Genomic DNA, 22,062 nt, shown 5'->3' on the forward strand with positions numbered 1-22,062 from the left:
CGCCCCCGCCCCGGAGCCCGGCGTCCCGGCCCCCTCCCGGCCTCCCACCCCCCACCCCCCGCGCCCGCGGCCTCACTCGGCGGACGACGCCGGGAGCTGGGACCGGCGGCCGCTCATTGGCTACTGAGGAGGAGGGGAGGGGCAGGGAAGGAGAGGGGAAAGGATGCGGGGAGGGAGGGAGACGGGCCTCGAGAATGGGGGAGGCAGGGAGCGAGAGAGAATAGAAGCAAAGGTAGAGAGCCCGAGAGGGGCAGGGGCACACAGAGCGGCAGAGAGACAGAGCAGAGAATCCAGAGTCACACCGAGACCTCGAGGCTGTGAAATTCTGAGACTCGCAGGTCTGGAGACTGGAGAAGACACAGAGATGGCCTAAAAGAGACAGAGAGAGAAATGGAGAGGCAGAGATCTGATCTAGGATCCCTCCTCTTCCTCCAGGCTAAGAGATTCTGGGGTCCTGGAAGTGGAGAGGTCACAGACAGAGAGAGACAGGTAGACCGTCAAAGACCTTTGGGCTGAGAGATGCTGAGACCCAGAGACCTTGAGATAGGGAGAAAGAGAGAGAGAGAGAGAGAGAGAGAGAGAAGAGACCCTGAGAAGAAAAGACAGCAGGGGCAATCCTGGGGTACCCTGATGAAGACTGGGGCTCTGCCCAGGCGTGGGGCGGAGCCTGGGGTCTGGGCGGCTGGAAGAAGCTGGAGGGGGCGTCCCGGGCCGGGGTCCCCTGAGCAGCAGGCGGGCGCAGAGCGGAGCCGGGTCCTGCAGCCGCCGCGGAGCCGGGAGCCGGGCCAGCACCCACCCCCCCCGCCGTGATGTCAGCGGGGCACTCTTAAAGGGGCAGGCCGCCCGCCGAGGGTCGGAGCAGGGGCTGGGGGCCGCGGGCACCGGATGGGGGTACCGCGGCGGTGCTGGGAAAGAGAGGAGAAGCCCCAGCATCCAACTGGGCCGAATCCCGGAAACCCAAGAGCCTGCAGGGACCAAGAGACGCCGGGGTTCCCCGAGGGAGCCTGCGAAGCTTTGAAGCTCAGTCCCCTCCAAATACACAGACGGAGGCACACCATTCCATTGGCCTGTCCCTGTCCAGGGACTACACTTCCCATCAGCCCTGGCGGCGGGAGCCGCACTTGGGGGAAGGGTCCGCCGCAGTGTCTGCTGGGAAGTGTAGTCTATTTGGACTGCCCTCTCCACGCCCCTCACTCACAAGTGGGTCAGGGGAAAGAGGCCCGGAGGGCGCATCTGCCTGCCCTCTGCCTCAGTCTCTGATTCTTAAGCTCACGGGTGTCTCTGTTTTGGAGGGTCTCTCAATAGCAGGCTTGTCTTTCATCCTCCCTCTTAGGACTTCCCAGTCGCTGGGTCTCAGTGTGCCAGTGTGTGAGCTTTATTGCTCTGGGCGAATATGTGCGTGCTTGTCTTTGTGCCCGGGATCTCTACCTGACACGCTCAGTGGTCTATGAGTACACCGCTGCCTATTCCTGCACGTGTCCACTTTGGTCCTCTCTATGGCACTCTGTGTGTGGCTCGATCGCACGCTCTCTCTCTCTCTCTCTTTCTCTCTCTGCTTTCTCCAGGTCTCTGTTCTTTACTCTCATGCTGTGGGTATCATCTCTCACTTTATGGGTCTCTGCGTTCTCCCTCTCTCTCTGCAGACCCTTCCTCAGCCTCTGTCTCTGTTTGTTTCTATGTATAGTCGTTGTCCCACCTGCACACCCCCTTCATTCTCCAAGCTTAGAAGAAAACATCCAAACACTTCAGCATCAGCATCCCAAATTTATTCTCCAGCAGCTGTGGCAGGGTGGGAGAGGCAGAGGATTGGGGGTGGGGAGAGACCCCGAGAGTGGCAGGCACTGGGGTAGGGGTTGGGTTCCAAGCAGGACTGGAGAAGCCATGCAGTGGTGGGTTTAGGATGGGGAGTCTAGGACAAAAGCTGACTGAGAACAGCTGGGGAGAGAATCCTCCATACATCCCAGGAATCCCCAGAGCGTAGAAGAGGGGCACTGGAGCACAGAGGCACAGCTTCCCACTTACTCCAGAATGGAGTGGAGGTAGGTGGGGCCTCGGGGGAGGGGGGTTGTCCTGAAATCCCAGTCTGAAACAGCCCGCCCTGTGACGCTATTTCCCAGAAATAAGAAAGAAGAAGAAGAAGAGGCATAGATTCTACCAAGATGGAGTCTAGAACTCCTTGGAGTTGGGATGGTGTTGGTGGCTCTGTAACTTGGTGGAGCGGAATCCAGAACACTGAGGCAGGTCAGAATCTAGGGCTCAGCCCAGCAGAATCTAGAACACGGTAAGACTCCAGAGATTGTATGCAGTTTAGAATGCCAGGAACGCTTGGGAGGGGCATCTGGAACCCGGGGCAGGGAGGGGGAGGGCAGAGGCCAGAACGTTGGGGAGCAAGATCTAGAATTGGAGAGGGGGTGGTGAAGTACGGGGGCGCGTGAGGTAGGGGTAAGGCTGGCGCGGCGGAGGGAGCCATGGGGACACCTAGTGGCGGCAGGTGAGATTACATGACTGGCACAGGTGCTGGGCTGATGGGGCTGCGGGCATCCGGGTGCACGAAATCCGGGTTGACATAGGTGAAGCCTTGGAATTCGGTTTGGTCGATGCTGGCCAGAACTAGGCGGTCTGGGGGAGTCAACGCTGGCGCCGCCCGCGTGAAGAACTTGTCGAAGTTCTCGCCGCTGCGGCCACACTGTGGGAAACACCGGGAGGGAAACGTGAAGTACTGGAGCTCATGGATATTCCACCCTCTAGGGGCCAAGATTTTGTTCCCAGAAGGTGACTGACCGGGCGGGGTCTGAAAGGAGGCGCGATCTCTAATCGTTCCAGCCGTTCCCAGTCGATCCAACGGAAAAAGCCATGAGCTCGGATGGTGGGTTCTCCATCTGGCCCCGAGCCCAGGCGCTTTGCTGGGTGCTTGGTTAGGAACTGTAGGAAACACAGAGGGAGACGGACAGACATACACAGTCCCGGACAGGGAGGCCCAGAGAACGACAGAGAGAGAGGAAGACAAGCAAGGAGGAACAGAGAGACAAGCATAGAGATCCAGAAAGAGAAGAATGGGGGGGGGCAGGGGGAGATGGGACAGAGATGGGGGGAGGGAGTGGAAAGAAGAAAGGGAGAGAGAAAGAGGAAGAGGGGGAATAAATGAGATGGGGTAGATGAAACCCAGATCCAGAGACCCAGGGAGAGACAAAGAAAGAAGCAAAATTAGGGTGTGAGGGTATAAGGGGCGGAGAAACCCAGAAACAGAGGAAGAGAAACGGAAAGAATCCCAGATGGGGGATGGAGGCAGAGAAGGAAAGAGGGAAAGTGTCAGAGAGGGAGAAGGGGGGAGAGAGAGGAGATTGAAGACCCAGAGAAAGGGGGGAATAGAGATCCAGAGAGAGGAGGAGACTCAGAGGGAGGACAGATACCCAGAGAAGGTAAGAGACAAGCAGGGGCAGGGGTGGGGGGAGACAAAGGTCCAGAAGGAGAAGAGGATGGAGACCCAGGAGACAAATGCCCAGAGAGAGGGATGAAGACCCCATATGAGGGCAGAGACTCAGAGAAAGGGGAGACAGAGACCCAGAGAGAGGAGAACAAAGATGCAAAAGGGGGACAGAGATTCCCGAAGGACACAGAAAAAAAGGTAGCAACACAGAAAGCCCCATGATATGTAGATGGAGGCAGAGGGATGAGACAGAAGCCCAGAGAGAGATAGTCAGAGAGACGTGGAGACGGGAGCTAGAAGCAGAAATGTCCTAACATCTGTTGAACAGCTGCTATAGGCTAGTCTCTTCCTCCTGCTTTAACTCCACAACCCCAGAGAAGGAGACTGAGGCTCCCAGAGTTTTGGTGACTTGCCCAACCGAGATCCCGCAGGAAGAAAAGTGGCAGGAGTTAGGTTCACCTGACCCAGCCAGTGCAGGAGAGGCAAGCCTTGGCCTTCCAGCACTTCCTGCCATGAGCTGGGGAGAGGAGCTAGCACAGGAGGACAGGATAGAGGCCATTCTTGGACTGCAGGTGGCAGCAGGGCAGTATGTTATTGTTCTAACAAAATCTCTGTATTATATAAATTTTTTCAGCGGACGGGAGTAAAGCAACTTGAGGAACGGGTGCCTTTTCCTAAGGTGCACGTAGACAACGTGTGGGCAGCCCTGGACAGCAGCAGTGGGGCGTGTGGCTTATGGGTCTGGAGAATCTAGGAGTTAGGTCTCTCACCCCCTTGCAGATGGCCACAGCTTCCCGGGAAAGCGACTTGGGGTAGGTGACAGTTTGTTCCATGATGGACTGGAACAGTTCCTCCTCGTCTTCCCCATCAAATGGGGGCTAAGGAAGTAGAGAGGATAGTCAGAGACTCGGCAAACTACCTGGCCGCACCTTCCACACCCTCAATGCCCACCATGAACACAGCCCACCCCTGGGCCCCCAAATTCCTAGGGAAAAATTTGACCAAACCGCAAAAGCTGTATCTTTCACACTTTCAGACTCTGTTGTTTTCTATCTCAGATGCTTCAGCTCTCTGCACCTCTTTGAGGTTCTGTCTCTTTCTCTGCTACGTAAATTGGCAGGGTATTAATTAGGCAACGTGTCATTTAAATAGAAGAGAGAAAAACTGCAGGAAAAGCTGTAAAAGCATTCTCCCGGTTGGATGAGTGGCCTCCAGTCTTCTGGGATTAGCAGAAGCAGTACCCAGGCAAAGCTTCTTAATGTGAAGTCTAGGGCGTCTGTTTACACCATTGAGGGGGGCCATGAATTTGGATGGGAAAAAACATGCATCTTTATTCTTTAAAATCTAAAACAAATTCAGCATTCATGGCAATTATAGGAAACAAACCCAAATAGTGGTAACTGTCACTTCATCACCAATGGAAATCACAGATATTTTCTTAGCACCTAAGAGTTGCAAATATCTCAAAAAATCAGTCATCTCTACTTCAAAATCACTGGTAGACCTTCCTATTTACTTCCTATTCCTGTGAGATATTACCGTTTACTTCATTAGTAGGATATCACACATAGGTCCATATTCTAATATGTTTAGACAACCGTACACATTTAAATTTATTTAGTTGGTTAAATTACTCAATTAAACCTTTAACATTTTGATAACCATATTTCAACATGATTGGCTTCTTTTGTAATGCTATTATCTTACTTCATGCATTTAAAAACATTGTTCTGAGAAGGGGGTCCGTGACACAAGAAAAGTGAGGAACCCCTAGCCTGTGGGAAGATAATGCTTCAGGACCACGGAGAGCGCTCTCCTATCTGGCTGACCTTCCCCACAGCTTCTTATTAGCCTACAGACGGACATCCCTTCCTGACCGGCTCCTCCTGAGATGATGGCCATGTAACAGGTGGCACCCCATCCATGTTGCCTTTAGTCAAACCAGCCTCTCCCCACCTTCCCTTACCTGCCCCGCCAGCATCTCATACAGCAGGACCCCAAAGGACCACCAGTCGACAGACTTCCCATAGGGCTGGTAGGCAATGATCTAGCAGGGGAGGAAGGAAGGCAAGGGATTATGATTTGTGATTCAAGAAACCTAGGGCCCCTCTGGCTTCACCGCCTGGGAACCCTACCCACTTTAAATGTTTTCAGCACAAACTTTTCCCATTCAGAACACTTTGGCTCCATCCTCTGGAAAATTTGGGAAACAAACTCTACCTACTTGGAACATTCCTTTGGTCCCAAATATAAAGACTATCTAAAGACCAAGTCGCAAGTTCCACGCATCCGGAATATCTAGGTAACTGGACTCTCTCCTTACAATATCAGGTGCATAGGGCAGAATTTCAGAGACCAGAGAGTCTTAAATCTGGACACATATCAGATTCTTCTAGGGGACTGTTTTTTGGTTTTTGTAAAAAATAAAATTAATTAATTAATTTTGGCTGTGTTGGGTCTTCGTTGCAGTGCGCAGGCTCCTCATTGTGGTGGCTTCTCTTGTTGTGCAGCATGGACTCTAGGCGCACGGGCTTCAGTAGCTGTGGCATGTGGGCTCAGTAGTTGTGGCTCGCGGGCTCTAGAGCACAGGCTCAGTAGCTGTGGTGCACGGGCTTAGTTGCTCCGCGGCACGAGGGATCTTCCCGGACCAGGGCTCGAACCCGTGTCCCCTGAATTGGCAGGCGGATTCTTTGGCTATGTTGGGTCTTCGTTGCTGTGCGCAAGCTTTCTCTAGTTGCGGCGAGTGGGGGCTACTCTTCCTTTCAGTGCGCGGGCTTCTCATTGCGGTGGCCTCTCCCGTTGCAGAGCACGGGCTCTAAGGTGTGAGGGCTTCAGTAGTTGTGGCACACGGGCTCTAGAGCGCAGGCACACGGGCTTAGTTCCTCCGTGGCATGTGGAATCTTCTTGGACCAGGGCTCGAACCCGTGCCCCCTGCATTGGCAGGCGATTCTTACCCATTGCGCCACCAGGGAAGCCCCGGCAGGCGGATTCTTAACCACTGCGCCACCAGGGAATTCCTAGGGGACTGTTTAAAGAGAGATGTCCCCAGACCTGAAGAATCCCAGCCACAATAGGCCAGAGGCAGAGGCAGGAAGATGTGTGTATGTTTCAAAATCTCCCCAGGTGATTCTGATTACCAGTTATGTTTTGAAACCACTGGCATTGGTTACTTGGGCACTATCATAGAATCGCCAGGAAAGATCAAGGAGGGCACCACCAACCCCACCTCCTCCATCAAGTGAGAGGTCAGGACGTGCTCTCAGTCTACGTATATACAGTCAGATCATTAGCTTCACCCCCCCGCAACAAAATCAGAGCATACTCTGCCCACTTGAAATATTCAGGGGACACCCTCCACATGCCTAATGTTCTGGGGGATGGGGCCCACCCACTCAGAGTACACCAGAAATCATCTCCACCTTCTTAGAACAGTCCAGTAACAGGCCCTGTTCTCCTAGAATCCCTAGAGCTGGTCCTTCTCTTTTCGAACATTCACCCACAGGTCCCCCCACTTTGCCTATTTAGAGACTCAGCTCCGCCCACTTACAACGCTCCGCCCACTTACAACACTCCGCAAGAGCCTCTCTTTGCTGCTTGCTGTCGGAACCCCCACGACCCAGGTAAAGACCCCAGGGTCAAGTCCCCATACTCTGAATACTGGACGACCAGCCACACCTACTCAGTGAATTGGGAGGGCACCAAGAGCAGTGGAGGCAGGATTACCTCGGGGGCTATGTAGTCTGGGGTCCCACAGAAGGTGCGAGTTGTGGTCCCGGGGAAGACGTTCTCCTTACACATGCCAAAGTCAGTGATTTTGATGTGTCCTTCAGCATCCAGCATCACGTTGTCCAGTTTCAGGTCCCTGGGGGTGGGAAGGGTACAGTTCAACGGGCTGGAGCCTTAAGCTCAAATTCCTTCTCTTCTGGGGGTCTGATTCCCTCCCCTGAAAGGCCTGGGACTGCTCACCGATAGATGATGCCCTGATTGTGAAGGAAGAAGAGGCCGATGGCGATTTCTGCTGCGTAGAACCTGGAGGTGGAGGTGGGGAGTCAGAAGGCCAGAGACTGGAGCCCACTCCCTTCCACCTTCCCTCTACCCTCCTCTCTTGGCCAAGACTCACGCTGCATGGGGCTCCTTAAACTTGCCCAGCTGCTGAATGTGGTACATCAAGTCGCCCCCAGTGACATACTCCATCACAAAATACAGGCGATCCTGGGGAGGAGTGGACGGGACTTAGAGGCAAGGACACGCCCACCAGGGGTTGGAAACGTCCATCCCTGCCCACTTGAGACAAAGGCTCTGGATCCACCCAATCAGAAATCCAGAGCAACTGTCTGTGCCCACAGGGAGGCCCCGAAGATTCTCAACTGGCCACCGCAGAATCTCCACCCACCCCATCCCCTGTTACTCCAAACTGTCGGCTGTTCCGGTCCTCCATTCTCGGAATTTAAGATTGAGGCCCACCATTTGCTTGAAATCCCTGGGATACTGAAACCTCTTTCCACACCCACTCACATGCATATGCAATCATGGCCACCTGTTAGGAACCAAAGTTGTTCAGGCCTCACTAGCAAATGATAGTAATTTTTAATTTATTTTATTTTCATTTTTTTGGCCGTGCCGTGCCACTTGCAGGATCTTGGCTCCCCGACCGGGGATTGAACCTGGGCCCCCTGCAGTGGAAGCGTGGAGTCCTAACCACTGGACCACCAGGGAATTCCCGATACAGTACTAATTTTTAAAAAACTCCAGGAAGGGGACTTCCCTGGTGGCGCAGTGGTTAAGAATCTGCCTGCCAATGCAGGGGACACGGGTTCGAGCCCTGGTCCGGGAAGATCCCACATGCCATGGAGCAACTAAACCTGTGTGCCACAACTGCTGAAGCCCGCGCACCTAGAGCCCATGCTCCACGACAAAAGAAGCCACCGCGATGAGAAGCCCGCGCACCGCAACGAAGAGTAGCCCCCGCTCGCGGCAACTAGAGAAAGCCCATGTGCAGCAATGAAGACCCAATGCAGCCAAAAATAAATAAGTGAATAAAAATTTAAACAAAACAAAACCTCCAGGAAGCTGGCTACGCCCACTCAGAGCTCTTGGAAGTAGAGTCACGTTCTCTCTAACCCCTGACAGTTGTCCCATTCCACAGCCTTCGGGAAACACCCTGTTTCTGACAAGTCCTTAACTCAGAATCCAAGAGTGACCACCTCACCACTCAGAGCCCACTTGCAGGCATGCTCACTTAGAAGACATTCTCCACGAATTCTTTTACTCCAGAAGCCCTTACTCAAAAAACACCCACGCAACACCTAAGGGATTCAGGCCACTCCCACGCAGGATCCTAGCCTCGTGGCCACGCCCTCCAGGGGGGCACCTGCATTCTGGCCACGCCCACTGAGGAGCCCGCCACACCCAATCAGAGTTCACAGGGTTCTTCCGCCTTGCCAAAAACTCAGAATCTCAAAGCCAATGCTTGATACATCCAGTGGGGATGAGGCAGGGCTCCTGAGCCGGCCTCTGCCACCTCCTTTCTTACCGGGGTCTGGAAAGTGGAGTGAAGCTGGGTGAGAAAGTGGGGCCGGCCTCCGGGGCCTCGACCCCCCAGGGCTAACACGCGTTTCTCCACCAGGGTGCAGTCCACGTCATCATCCTGGACAATCACGTCTTTCTTCAGGATCTTGATGGCATAGAGCTCATCGGAGCCCCTGCGCTCGGCCAGCATCACCTAGGGGCAGAGGCGGGAAAGGCCCAGTCCATCTTGGGAACCAGAGGTGCGGGTCCCTACCCCTCCCTTTCAAGGACACAAACGAATGGGAGTCCCAGGTCCTCCCTCTCCCTCTCAGGGGACCAGATGCCCTGACTTTGCCAACTACTCCCTCAGAGAAAGTAGCCACATCTTTATGCCTCTCCTCTCCAGGAACTCAAGAGACCCATCAAACTCTCTTTGGGGACTCAGTAGCCTAGTTCCCTCCCCCCTGCACTTCAGCTCTAAGAACCAGAAACCTGAGCCCCACCCCCAGACATTCTCCCCCTTCTCCCAGAGCCCCAGGAATCCAACCTTCCCAAAACTGCCTTTTCCTAGAACCATGAGGAAGCTGAAGTCAGAGATGTGCAGACGTCCAGGGCTTGCCCCGAAGAAACAACGCTTGGAGTCAGTGGGACTAGGAGATGGGGAGGGGATGGGAGAGGAAGAAGGACCCATCCGCACCCTCTGTGAGAAAGGGGAGAGATCCAAAGCTAGTCAGGCCCCAGAAGGGGATAAGGAGGTGCCCCTCAGAGAGACAGCACCCAAGAACGAAAGGGACGGGGAGAGATGGAAAGATGGAGAGAGAAAAAAAGTTGTCTCCACCCCCCTCTCTGGCTTAAGAACTTTCTCTGATTTCCCGTAGCCTGGAGGGTTTATTATTCAACTAGCACTTAGATAGCTTACTATATACCATTGATCCTCCAGGAGACCCTTGTCACCCACCCCACCCCCCATTTTAGAGACGATGGCACAGAGACATTAAGTAACTTGCCCGAAGTCACACAGCAGGTAAAAAACAGAGCCAGAAATCAACGTCCATTAAAGTCAGAGAGTGTGTCTCCCTCCCTTCTGTTTTTCTACCATCGCCCAGCACATGACTTGGGTCTCAGCAGGAGTGGTTGAGTGGATGAAGGTCTCAGGAGATGAGTGCTGAATGCACAACCTGTTGCTCTATGTTCAGAGCACACCCAGAACCTGAACATCTTTACCATCATTGTCCCCTGGGCGAAGCCACTGGCAACTCCCCTCTGGGCCTTCACGATAGCCTTCTTCCCCCTTCCACCATCTCTTCTTGACACAGAGGCAGTTATCTTGCCCAAACAGAAATCATCTCAGGCCACCTCCAATGCCCTCCCATCTCACTTGGTTTAAAAGCCAAAATCCTTCCAATAAATGACGAGGCTACCCCCACTCCTTCTCTCTCTGACTCCATCTCCTACTTCTTCCCACCCTCATCCCTCATCCCTCCCTCTGCTCCAGCCTCACTGCTGGTCTGGGCCCACCTCAGGGCCTTTGCACGTGATCTTCCCTCCACCTGGAAGGCTTTCCACTATCCTCACAGCTCGCTATTTCATCTCCTTTATGTCTTTGCCCAAAGGTCACTTTCTCAGTGAAGGCTTCTCTGCTTATTGCTACTAAAATCTCAAAACAGCTTCCCTGGTGGCGCAGTGGTTGAGAGTCCGCCTGCTGATGCAGCGGACACGGGTTCGTGCCCCAGTCCAGGAAGATCCCAAGTGCCGCGGAGCAGCTGGGCCCGTGAGCCATGGCCACTGAGCCTGCGCGTCCGGAGCCTGTGCTCCGCAACAGGAGAGGCCACAGCAGTGAGAGGCTCACGTACCGCACACACACAAAAAAAAATCTCAAAAAACAGCACTCCCAATCCTCTAGCATTTATTTTTCCCCACAATCACATATCACCTTCTGACATAGGACCATTCACTCCTTTATTTTGTTGAATGCTTTCCAAGGGTAAGCCCCACGAGGGCAGGAGGTTGTCTCTCTCTCTCTTTCCCTCTCTCTCTCTCTCTTTCTCTCTCTCTCTCTCTCTCTTGTTTTCTGCTCTATCCCCAGTGATTAGAACCATGCACACAGAGGGCTCAACAAAATGTTTTTTGAAAGAATAAATGGGAGAGAGAGAGAGAACGAGCGCATTATTCCTTCCTTGACCTGGAAATCTCGTCTCCCTGTCCTTTGCCTGGGGAATCCTGCACTTCCTGTCTACGAACTTTTCTCTGACTCCCCCAGGTCCTGCCAGAGGCTTAGGACTCCCTAGTGCCTGAAGCCATCTCCGTGATCAAACACACTCCTTCTCTATCTGTAACTTTCTCCTATATTGAAAGAGGAGCTCCCCAGGGAATGGCCTGATTCTACTCCCAAAATAGGGCTTGGTTTACATAAAACCTCAGGAAATAGGTGTTCAGTAAGTCAAAAAACCAATGGAGGAGAGAAAGGCACAGTGATAAATAGGCAGAAAAACTCAAGGAGCAATTCAGGTGTCACCTCCTTAGGGAAGTCCTCCCTGACCACCTCCACCCCAACCCTCTGGCCCCAGGCTGGTGTTAGTGCCTCCTCTATGCTTCTTTGTTCCCTGAGCTACCTCTAATTTAGCACATCATCCTGGAATCTGAGTATCTGTGACTGTGTCCCTACCTTGAGGAGTTGCCTGCGGGTCAGATTCGGCTCTGGAGAGCTAGGATTACTCAGCAAACACAAGACCTGCCACCAAGTATGTGCTCAACCCATGTGTGTGGAAATGAAGACAGATGTTGGAGGAGAGAGAGGTGGGGGGACGGATACAGACCACAGGAAAGGAAACTGTCTCCATTCCAGGCCTCCAGCTCTGCTCACCTCGTACAGTTCCAGGGGGTAGTTACAGGCCTGGGGGAGAAGAAAGCCAGAGTCAGAGCCCCCAGAGAGGTAGGAGATTGCCCTAAAGCAGGGGATGGGGGTCCCCAGACCCCCAAGCCAGGGGGATGGATAGGAGCTCTAATTCCCAGCAGTGCCCTAGAAGACCAGAAAGAACTCCAGGGCTTTCTGGGAATTTTAGTCCCAGGGCCAGTGGGCAACGAGCGATGGAGTTTGGGAAAGGCCAGCTCTGAACTGTGGGTGACTGGGCTGGGCTCCTTGTGGGGAAGCCGGGGTCTGGGTACCTCAAACTTCTGGAGGAGGCTGCAGTTGTCAGCATCAGCCACTGGCACATTGTAATATTCGCCCTCCTCCTGGTTCAGTAACTTGTACCTGACACACAGACGGAGACCAGAGGCGGGCAGGAGGAGGGGAGACGGACGGGGAGGGGGGTACCCGCGGGAGCGGCAGTGACATCAGACGGGGGGAAGAGACAGAGAGACGGAGAAGGAGAGAGAAAGAGTGAGATAAGGAGAGAGGGGCGGGGGAAAGAGAGAAAGAAGCACAGGGAGGTAGAAAAGATAGTGCCCTAGAGAAGAGGGACCACCCACGGAAGTTGATGCAGATGCAGGGGCCCCGCCCCCAGCCCCGCCCGGCCCCGCCCCCGCCCTCACCAGCCGTCCACGGGAACCTTGAGCAGCTCCGAGACGCCAAAGGACATGGCACCCATGAAGTCGTTGCGGGAAGTCCGGTCCCAGTCCCACACCTCCACACTGAGCCGGCGCTCCACGTCCCCCGGCTTCAGGTTGCTGCGGGAAGGGAGTGGCACAATGAGGGGCCCGGCTCTTGGCTGCCCACCTTTCCGCCCTGGGGAAGAGCAGGCAAACCCGGGGAGCTGGGGGGCCTGTTTCCTGCTCTGTAAATTGTTTTGCCACCCCAGGTCCTGCCGAAGAGCGTCTCTCTCCCTGTCTGGGCCCTACGTAAACCTAGACAGCTCTCAGTCTCCCTCCCTCCCTGGCTCTTCCCCATCTCTGTCTCCCGGCCTTTCTCTCCAGGCCTCTCCTTTTCACGGGGCCCCTCTCCTCCCTCCAGATCTGTCCGTCTGTCTTTCTGTCAGTTGGCTTCTCTTTCCCTCCCTGCCACCCACCCATCGCCATTCCTTCTGTGTTTCTCTTTGGGTTTATGTCTCTTCTTCTGAGTTGCAGGGTCTGTCTACCTCTCTCTCGGATCCCTGTCTCATTCTAAAGCGGTGAGCTTTGATGGAGATCAAACACACAGATGTCTGTCTCTCGCCTTCTGTATCTCTGTCCCTCTCCCTCAACCACTTCATTTTCTTCTCCCACCACCTTCTTCTGCCCTTTTTGGGATTCCCCCAATGCTAACACCTGCTCTCTGGGGTGTTCTGGGCCACCAGGACCCTCAGATCATTCTCTATCAGTAATTACAGCCTCCCCTGCACCCGAGGCTCACAACACAAAGGTCTCGTTCCACACAGGGTTTAGCGTGGCTTTCACCGTCCGGGTCTTCTGTTTTGTCAAATTCCGAGGATCTGGGATGAGCTTCAGTTTCACATAGGGATCAGACAGACCATTGGGGTCCATTGGGATGAGGTTACGGGCCTCGCCAACTGAGCGGGGAGGGGAAGGAGGGTAGATGGGGTTAGAGATCCAGGAAGAAGCCCCCGAGCCTTCCCCCAGCCAGCACTCAAGAATTCCAATCTCTCAGCAGCCTCTCTCAAGACCCAGGTGTTTTTGATCTTTTACTTCTCCAGTGCCCAGAAGACAGGGCATGAAGCCCTTTCCCCAGCCAGTGACCCAGAAATCAAACCCAAAGACCCTGGCTCCATTAGGACCCAGGAGTCGGGACCCTGGCCATATCACCACTAGTAAACCCGAACCTCCTTCGGAACCAGCTCTTCTCTCATTCCCCACCCCCCATCCCTCCACCCCCAGGACCTTGATGCCCAGAACAGCCATTAAGAGGCGCCAGAGGCATGGCTGGAGGAGGGGCCTCGAGCTAGAAGGGGCGCGGCCGAGTGGTGTTCAGCTTTTGCAGGTGGGGTCAGGAGTGTGGGTGCGACCTCCGCGAGGGGCGTGGCCTTTCTGAGTCGGGGGGCGGGGCGGGGTGGGCAGCTCAGGGGCATTCAATCGGTTCCTCACGCTCCGGTAAAGGGGCGGGGCCAGGCGAGGGGGCGGGGTCTCACCCGTGACGTGGATCTCATCCGAAGTGGGAGCTCGGATTTCCAGCTGCAGGCGGCCGCGGCGCTCCGTGTGGTCCACACCGCACAGAGAGGGCACGCTGCGCACACAGCGCCGGTGCACGTTCATCTCGCAGCCTGGGGGAACAGAACTGAGGGTAGCACTTCAGGTCCCGCCCTTAACCCCAGACTCCATTCCCCAGCATTTACCGGAAACCCAGACACTGCACTTTTGCAGGGGCCCCGGAAGCGCCAAGTTCTGGCGGGCGCAGCAAGCGTAGACTCACAGGAGCACTTCATGCCCTGGTGCACCAGCCCGTAAAGGAGGGAGCCACAGTGGTCGCAGAAGGTGGGGCTGCTGTAGCTGTGCAGACGGAACTTGTGCTTGTTCCGGGGATCCTGGGGGTAGGGAGGAGCCGGTCAGAAGGGGTCTGCAGGGCGTCCTAAAAGAACAGCCCCCTGAACTCTTTCTCTTCCGCCCTGCTCTCCCGTCTTCCTGCGGCTCCACCTCACTCATTCACTCTACAATATTTATTGAGCACCTCCTGTGTGCCAGCACGGTTCCTGGTGCCGGGACCTAGCCCTGAGCAAAACAAAGGAAAACTCCTGTCCATGTGGAGTTTACTTTCTAATGGAGGAAGAGAGAAAATAAACACGATATGTAAAATATATAGTATTACAGATGGTAATAGGTGCTCTGGACAAAAATGAAGAAGAAAAGGGGATTGTGAAATAGAGTGATCAGGGAAGGTTTCACTAAGAAGGTGGCATTTGGGAAGAACCTGAAGGAAGTGTAGGCTTCCAAAGTCCCATAGTCCCTAATCCCCAACCTTCCACAAGCTGTTCTCCCGAGGACTTGTGGGCCACCATGAACCTCAGATCACTCACTGTCAGCCTCTGTCAATGTCTACCCGCTGATGATCTGCCTACTCTGAGCCCCCTGTGGGATGGAGAATATGACCTCTCAGTTTTAGGGACCCAGGTGTCCTAAATGAAACATTAAGTGTAAACAACAGAGCCGTGTCTGGCATGTTAAATGTGCTCAGTAGCGTTACTGCTGTCATTACTGCCGTGGTTATTATTAGTGATTTTATTGCAGTCCCCACATACCCTTGGGTTTAATCAAGAGCTGGGCCTGGGCTTCCCTGGTGGTGCAGTGGTTGAGAGTCCGCCTGCTGACGCAGGGGACACGGGTTCGTGCCCCGGTCCGGGAAGATCCCACATGCCGCAGAGCGGTTAAGGCCCGTGAACCATGGCCACTGAGCCTGCGTGTCCAGAGCCTGTGCTCCACGACGGGAGAGGCCACAACAGTGAGAGGCCCGCGTACCGCAAAAAAAAAAAAAAAAAAAAAAAGAGCTGGGCCATTTCCCAGCTGCGTGATTTCAGACAAGTAAGTGCCCAATTTTGAGGCTCAGCGCCCTCCTCTGCACAGTGGAAATAAACAATGTATATCTTGAAGAGATGCTAAATGTCGAGTCCAATTAAGCATGAATTTAAGACACCAATAAAAGCATTCCTCCTTCCACCCTCAGCAATGTCTGAGTGTTAAATAATCTGATATTTGCCTTTTTCTACGAATGCATTGCAAGAGTTATCCCTAGGGTGAAAATTCAGGACATTCTTGGGCTTTCACTTATTTTGCAGTTTAGTGGGGATTCTATTTTGAATTATACTTGGACGGAGGGAGGGTGTTGGCAGGTGCATGTGCTGGACCTCTAAGGATCTTCATCTGACCGTGGCTCACGGTGTTCCTGCCGCATGAAGTGAGATGCTGTGGGTGAAAATTCCCAGCAGGGTACCTGACACAGAAGCTGTTGCGATTATCCTCAAGGTGAAAGTAGCTATTAAAGAGGAGACAGTACTGTGGCTCCAGTTCGAAAGATCAGGGTCCAGATTTTTGACTCTCCCGACCACCCAGCTGTGTGGCCTCCCCCCACACCACCCTTTTTAGAGACTCAGGTTTCCTCCCCATAAAATGGGGCCATGAGCCCTCCCTGAAAGGGTTCTTGTGAAGATTGAATGAAATCATGCTTGTCGAGCCCTGAGCATTTCTTAAGCCCTTGATCTGTGTTGCTGACAACAAGATTAAAAGCTTAGTGCTTCACAAAGGAAAAGAAAGCCAGAGTGATATAGAGGAAAGACCTGGTCCTCTGTTTCCTCATCAGTAATAGTAATAATTTTACAATGATAATAATTAATACTTTGTGTCTGGCTATGTACCAGGTGCTGTCCCAAGTATTTGACTCATTTAGTCCTTAAAACGGTCCTACAAGATGAGGGCATGGTTACCATCCCCATTTTATAGACAAGGAACTCCAGAGGTGCAGAGAGGTAAATAAACTTTTGGAAGGTCACAGAACCAATACGCGGTGGAGGTGGGATTCAAGCCCAGGTGTCCTGGCCCAGGAGCCTCGGTCAGATGAGGACAGGAACAATACCTAACCTTACAAGCTGTTAAGCAGTCAGTCCTATACTATATACAAGATACCTGATGCGTGCACGCAATGAGCCCTGGATGACTCAGATGTAGTGTTTGTTGGTGGTGGAGGCAGGCGAGGCAGCCAAATCATAACATATATAGGTGCTGGTAGACAGTGGTGCTCGATATGTATTCTCAGAGGTCACATCCTCTATGTAAACTTCAATTTTCTCGACCTGACAAGCTGGCAAAATGCCTCATGGACTTCCGTGGTGCTCTCCCTCTCTCTCTCATTCTGCCTTTCTCCAACTGCTAATCATAAAACCATCTCCAGCCCTGTGTCAGACCCCGGGCTCTTATCCTGCCTGACTTCCCTGAAAACAAGCCTGGGCGGGGTGCGGGGGGTGGGGGGCTTCCCGGGCTTCCCTGGTGGTGCAGTGGTTAAGAATCCCCCTGCAAATGCAGGGGACACAGGTTCGAGCCCTGGTCCGGGAAGATCCCACATGCCGCAGAGCAACTAAGGCCGTGTGCCACGACTACTGAGCCTGCGCTCTAGAGCCCACGAGCCACAGCTACTGAGCCCACATGCCACAACTACTGAAGCCCGCGGGCCTGGAGCCCGTGCTCCACAACAAGAGAAGCCACCGCAATGAGAAGCCCGCACACCGCAACGAAGAGTAGCCCCCGCTTGCTGCAACTAGAGAAAGTCCGCGCGCAGCAACGAAGACCCAACGCAGCCAAAAATAAATAGATTAAATAAATTAAAAATAAACAAGACTGGGGGCATCTAGACTCATGCTGTCCCACATGGTAGCCCTAACCACAGGTGGCTATTTAAATGGAAATCAGTGGATAAACAACAAGTTCCTAATGTATAGCAAAGGGAACTATATTCAATATCCTGTGATAAACCATAATGGAAAAGAATATTAAAAAAGAATGTATATATGTGTATAACTGAGTTACTTTGCTGTACAGCAAGAGATTGGCATAACGTTGTAAATCGACTATACTTCAATAAAAAAATAAATAAATTGAAATCAATTCAAATTAAATGGGGTTTAAATTTCTGTCCCTCGGCAGTTAGCTGTGGTGGCTGGCAGCTGGATGGCGAAGATACAAAACGCTTCCATCATTGCAGAAAGTTCTATTGGTCAACACTGGACGGTGAGCCTCATTATATAGAGGAGGAAACTGAGGCTCAGGGAGAAGAGCCCCACAGCCAGAAAGAAAGTGAAGGAGGGATCAGGGGTAGGCATGCAAGGTGGGCAGTTCTTGTAAGCCCCTGATGTTGGGGGGCGGGGGGAGGGAGAGAACAGTTGTGTGTATCTGTGTGAGCGCACATGGGGGATCTGTACATGCACGTGTGTGTCCATACACGGGGGTCTAATATGCATATATATGTGTGTGTGTGTGTGTGTGTGTGTGTGTGTGTACACAGGGGTCTGTATATGCATATATATGTGTGTGTGTGTGTGTGTGCGCACACGGGCAGGGTGTCTGAAAATGCACATGTGCATGTGTATGACAGGATCTCTCTGGGCTTCCCTCTCTCAGCACCTCCTAAGCAGTTATCCTTATCTACCATTTTCTATTCTAGTTTCCCTTTCTGGGTATCTACCGCCCCGTCTCTCTGAGTTTCTGTGTCTCTGTCTCTCCCAGTCTTTCTGGGTCCCCTTTTCCTTCCTCCTGTGTCACTGTCTCTGTTCCATTGCTCTCACTCTCTCTGCCCCAATCTCTCTGTCTGGCTCTCTGTTTTCTTCTGCACCTCTGGGTTCTCTCTCTGTCTCATCTCAGGATCTCGGTGCTTGCATCGATTTCTCTCTCTGTCTCTCTGTCTCTCTCTCTGTCCCTCAGCTCTCTATTTTTTTAATCTCTTGACTCCTGGATCACAGTCCACATCCGTGCTGAGGTCCCCTCACCCCGTCTCCTCTTTGTCCCCCGCCTGGGTCCCCAGCCTGTCTTGGTCACCTCTCATTCCCCCTTTCCAGGCCAAGGGCAGGGAATCTGGGCCAGACTAGCTCTCTCTATCTCTCCAGCCCCCCTCCCCTCCCAGCCTTAAAAATAGCAGGTGAAATTGGGACGGACGCCGAGGGGGTGAGGGCGGGGGCACAGCCCGAGGAGGAAGAACCAGGTGTCTGGGCACTCACGTCTGTCTGGGGGCCCTTCCCAGCGCCTGGACACTCGAAGGTCACAAATTCGTGGCATCGTCGATGAACCACAAAGCTGCAGACTGAAGGTGAGAATCATAGAGACACAGAGACAGAGAGAGACCCCAATGGACAGAAAATCAGAAACAGAGGAGACCCAGACAGAAAGAAGACCAGGAGAGGAGGATCCCCATAGAGTTCAATACAGAGAAAATCAAAGAGACCTTGACATGCAGAGAGACAGAGACAGAGACACTGGGAGACAGAAATTCAAAACGTGGACCCAAAGAAAGAAACAGAGATGCAGAGAATCACAGAAAAAGAGAAAGCACAGAGAGCCCAATGCATACCCACAGCCAAAGGGAGACAGAGACACAGAGATAGAGAGACAGAGAGAGAGAGACAAAGAGAGAGGAAGACAGAGAAAGAGATGGAGACAGAGAGAAAACAGGATCCCATTGACACAGACCCACAGACTGCGATAAGAAAGCCAGGAGAGAGGCAGGCCAACTAGAAGAGAGGAAACACAGAGAGAGGTCCTCCAACAGAACAGAGAGCATCAACTTGGGCAGAAGTGAGTCTGGGGGCGCCGCTGCCGGCCCGCCCCCCTCCCTGACTCACTCAGTTCTCAGCAAGTAGCAGCTGGTGCTTTAGGACTCGGCCCCCTCTCCCGGCCCCCATAACTGCCGGCCCCACCCGGCCCCCACCCGCCCATCGCCCATCGGTGACCCCACCCGGCCGGCCCCTGCCTAGGACGGTGGTGTTGTCATGGCAACGGCAGGGGGGGCTCTGACTTTGCATCTCCAGCCCCCCTCCCTTCAGCTCCCCTTTTCCAAATCTCACTGTTCCCATGGCAACAGATTCTCCAAATATCTGTCCCCACCTGGAGCCGGCCGAGGGAGGGGCCCCCAGCACCACCTCCGCGTTGGCCCCGCCGTCAGAGCACCCTCCCCACTGCAGGTTGTGTCTCTGCCACACCCCCCCGCCCAGGGCTCCCCCGCGCCTCTCTGGGGACCAGAGAACACGTGTGTCAAGCAGCCTAGGCTGTGGGGCCCCAGCCTCCACCCTCCTGAGGGTCCTGGGAGTCCAGGTCCCCAGCTCTTACCTTGACATTGCAGGCCCTGTTTTCCAATCCCCCTGTAAGAGTCAAGGATCTGAGGTCAGTGCAGAAAAGGGTACCTGGACCTCTCACCTCTGCCAGTCATAGGAGGCCTCCGTCCTCCCATCCTCCTCCTGCAGGACCCAGGAGTCTGAGCCCCAGCTGCCTCTCCTTTCCAGAACCCGGAAATTCTGGCCCCCCAGTCTCTCTTCTCTCAGACCCAGGAGCCCAGGCCCCCAGCCCCTTCCTTCAGACCCAGAAGTCCAGGGCCCCAGCCCCTCCTCTCTCTGACCCAGGAGTCCAGGCCCTGGCCCCTAGACCCCACCTACCCTAGGGCCAGGAGCCAGGGCTGCAGCCCCCGCTTTCCTCGTCACTGTGGGGTCTGGTGCGTCAGGGGTCTTTAGCACTAGTCTCCTTATCCCTCAGGGCCCCAGCCCCCTTCCCTCACCATATGAAGTCAGTGCAGTGGCTGCAGAAGGTTGGCTGCTTGAAGAAGCGAGCGGTGAACTTGTGGCTCTTGACTTCGTGGACCACCTTCTGCCTCAGAGCCCCCTTTCTGCAAAACAGGGGCCGGGGTCCCCCCTCTGAATCGCCTCCGCCGGGGCCCAGGCCTGCCATGGCCCCAGTAACGTAGCAGGGACCAGGATCCTGCCTTTCTCGGGAAACAGGTGGAAAGGCAAGGAGCCGAAAGCTCGGAAGAGCAAAAGAGCCGGCGGGAGATTCCGAGGTGGGAAGGAGAGGGGCGAGGCACCTCCGGAAGCGGAGCGCGCAGGACAGGGAGCGGCACCCCGGGGCGCGCCGGCTCCGCCAGGGGGAGCGGGCGAGTGGGGCGGAGAGCCGAGGGCAAGGGCGCGGAGGAGCCGGAGGCACGGGCGGCGTCGGTGGTGGGAGCTCCAGCTCAGGCACCTGCTGAAATGTGGGAGCCCCGGGTGGGGGGAGGCGTTGCCATGACGACCGAGAGGCGGGGTTTCGGCTTAAAGGCGTCCCCCTCCTTGAGACCTGGGACAAATGCCGTCCCCTCCAACACACACACACGTGCGCACACCCACGCCGGGGGCTGGCTGAAGGGAAGGGACATCCTCCGAGCCGTGCCCTGCCCCCTCCCCAATCTGTCGCCCGGCCCCGTCTTCCTCCCCGACTAGGGTGCCTCGGTGAGTCCTGTTAGGCCACTGCAGCTCCTCTCCGATCTCTGTGTCTGATTGTGTCACTCTGTTTCATTGCACAAACTTTGTATTAGTGCTGGGGTCCAATGGTGAGCAGGGAGGCTTGGTGTCTCAATTTTTCTGATGCCACCCGAGTCTTGATTTCTCTCTCTAGGCTTCTGTGAATTTGTACTTCTAGGTCTCCCTCTGGGAGTGTCCATTTCCCTGGGTCTCTGTTCCTTTCCCTAGTCCTGGCGCTCTCTCTGTCTCTCTGGGTGGGTCTGGGTTCCTTCCTTATCTCTGAGAATTTCTGTTTTTATTTTCCTGTTTTCTTCGCTGTGTATCTCCATTTATGTCTGTCACTCATCCTGTGACCCCCTCTGGGTCCTGGTGTGTGCGTCTCTCTCACTCCATGTCTGTCTCACTGTGAATCAGTCTCCCTCTGTCTCTCCCCATCTCATAAATTCTTGCATTTCTGTCTCCCTGAATCTCTTCCTCTCCCTGTCTCTTTGTCTCTCTGGCTCTGTGGATCTGTCTCTCCCTCCCTCCGTGTCTTTCTCTCTGAGAGTCAATCTCTGTCTCTCTCCCTGTCTCATTTTCTATGTCCTCTTCTATTTCCCTCGATTTCTCTCCCCTCCTCCCCGTGTCCGTGTCTTTGTAGATGCTTTTGTCTCTGCCTCTCTCCCTTCCTGTGTCTCTACGAATCTCGCTCTCCGTTCGTGCGTGCCTCTTCCTCCTTCTGTATCTCTCTGTGCCTGTCGCTCTCTCTGACCCACTCTCTGGCTCTGTCAATCTCTCCATCGCTGGGGGTCTCTCTCGGAATGTTTAAGTTGCTCTCTCTCCCTCTCCCTCTCCTTCTCCCCTCCCCAATTCTATCTTTGTCCCTTCCTCACCCACTCTATTTATCTCTCTGGCTCTGTGAATCCCTCTCGTCTCTGGAGTTCTCTCTCTCCCTCTTTCCCCCGCTGGCTCTGGAATACTCTGTGCATCTCTGTCCGGTGATTGGGAGGGTCTCTCCAAACGTTGGCCCGGTCAGGTCTCCTCCTGTCTCTCCCCTTCGTCGCCCCACCTGAGTCTCTGCCTCTCTCTGGTCCCTCCCCCAGCTCCCGAGCGCTTCCTAGTCCCGGCTCTACAGGTAGACCCCCGCTGTTGCCAAGGACAACCACGGCCCGCCCGGGGCTGCGGGGTGCAATGTATTCTGGGACTTGTAGTCTGGGCCTGCCGTTCAGCTGTTCTCGCAGCGCGACCGAGAACTTTCTC

The 22,062-nt window shown here is 54.3% G+C and overlaps 1 protein-coding gene across 2 annotated transcripts; it reads right to left on the minus strand.

Annotated features, from left to right (window-relative positions):
* Window positions 1–2,497: 2,497 nt before the first annotated feature.
* Window positions 2,498–20,278, minus strand: PRKCG (protein kinase C gamma; the record flags this gene model as incomplete). Of its 2 annotated transcripts, XM_082677253.1 has the most annotated exons (18): window positions 2,498–2,686; window positions 2,782–2,922; window positions 4,198–4,305; window positions 5,394–5,474; window positions 7,151–7,289; window positions 7,394–7,456; window positions 7,548–7,639; window positions 8,961–9,149; window positions 9,483–9,635; window positions 11,799–11,828; window positions 12,101–12,188; window positions 12,470–12,604; window positions 13,266–13,422; window positions 13,999–14,130; window positions 14,280–14,391; window positions 18,562–18,644; window positions 19,667–19,698; window positions 20,109–20,278. In XM_082677253.1, 18 exons carry the CDS (start codon window positions 20,276–20,278, stop codon window positions 2,498–2,500), a joined length of 2,094 nt encoding a protein of 697 aa, XP_082533379.1. The 2 variants fall into 2 exon arrangements, with proteins under 2 accessions (XP_082533379.1, XP_082533380.1); XM_082677254.1 differs by lacking the exon at window positions 9,483–9,635.
* Between the last annotated feature and the right edge of the window lie 1,784 nt (window positions 20,279–22,062).

This window comes from Grampus griseus, assembly GCF_964374135.1.
Source record: "Grampus griseus genome assembly, chromosome: 19".
Taxonomy (NCBI): domain Eukaryota; kingdom Metazoa; phylum Chordata; class Mammalia; order Artiodactyla; family Delphinidae; genus Grampus; species Grampus griseus.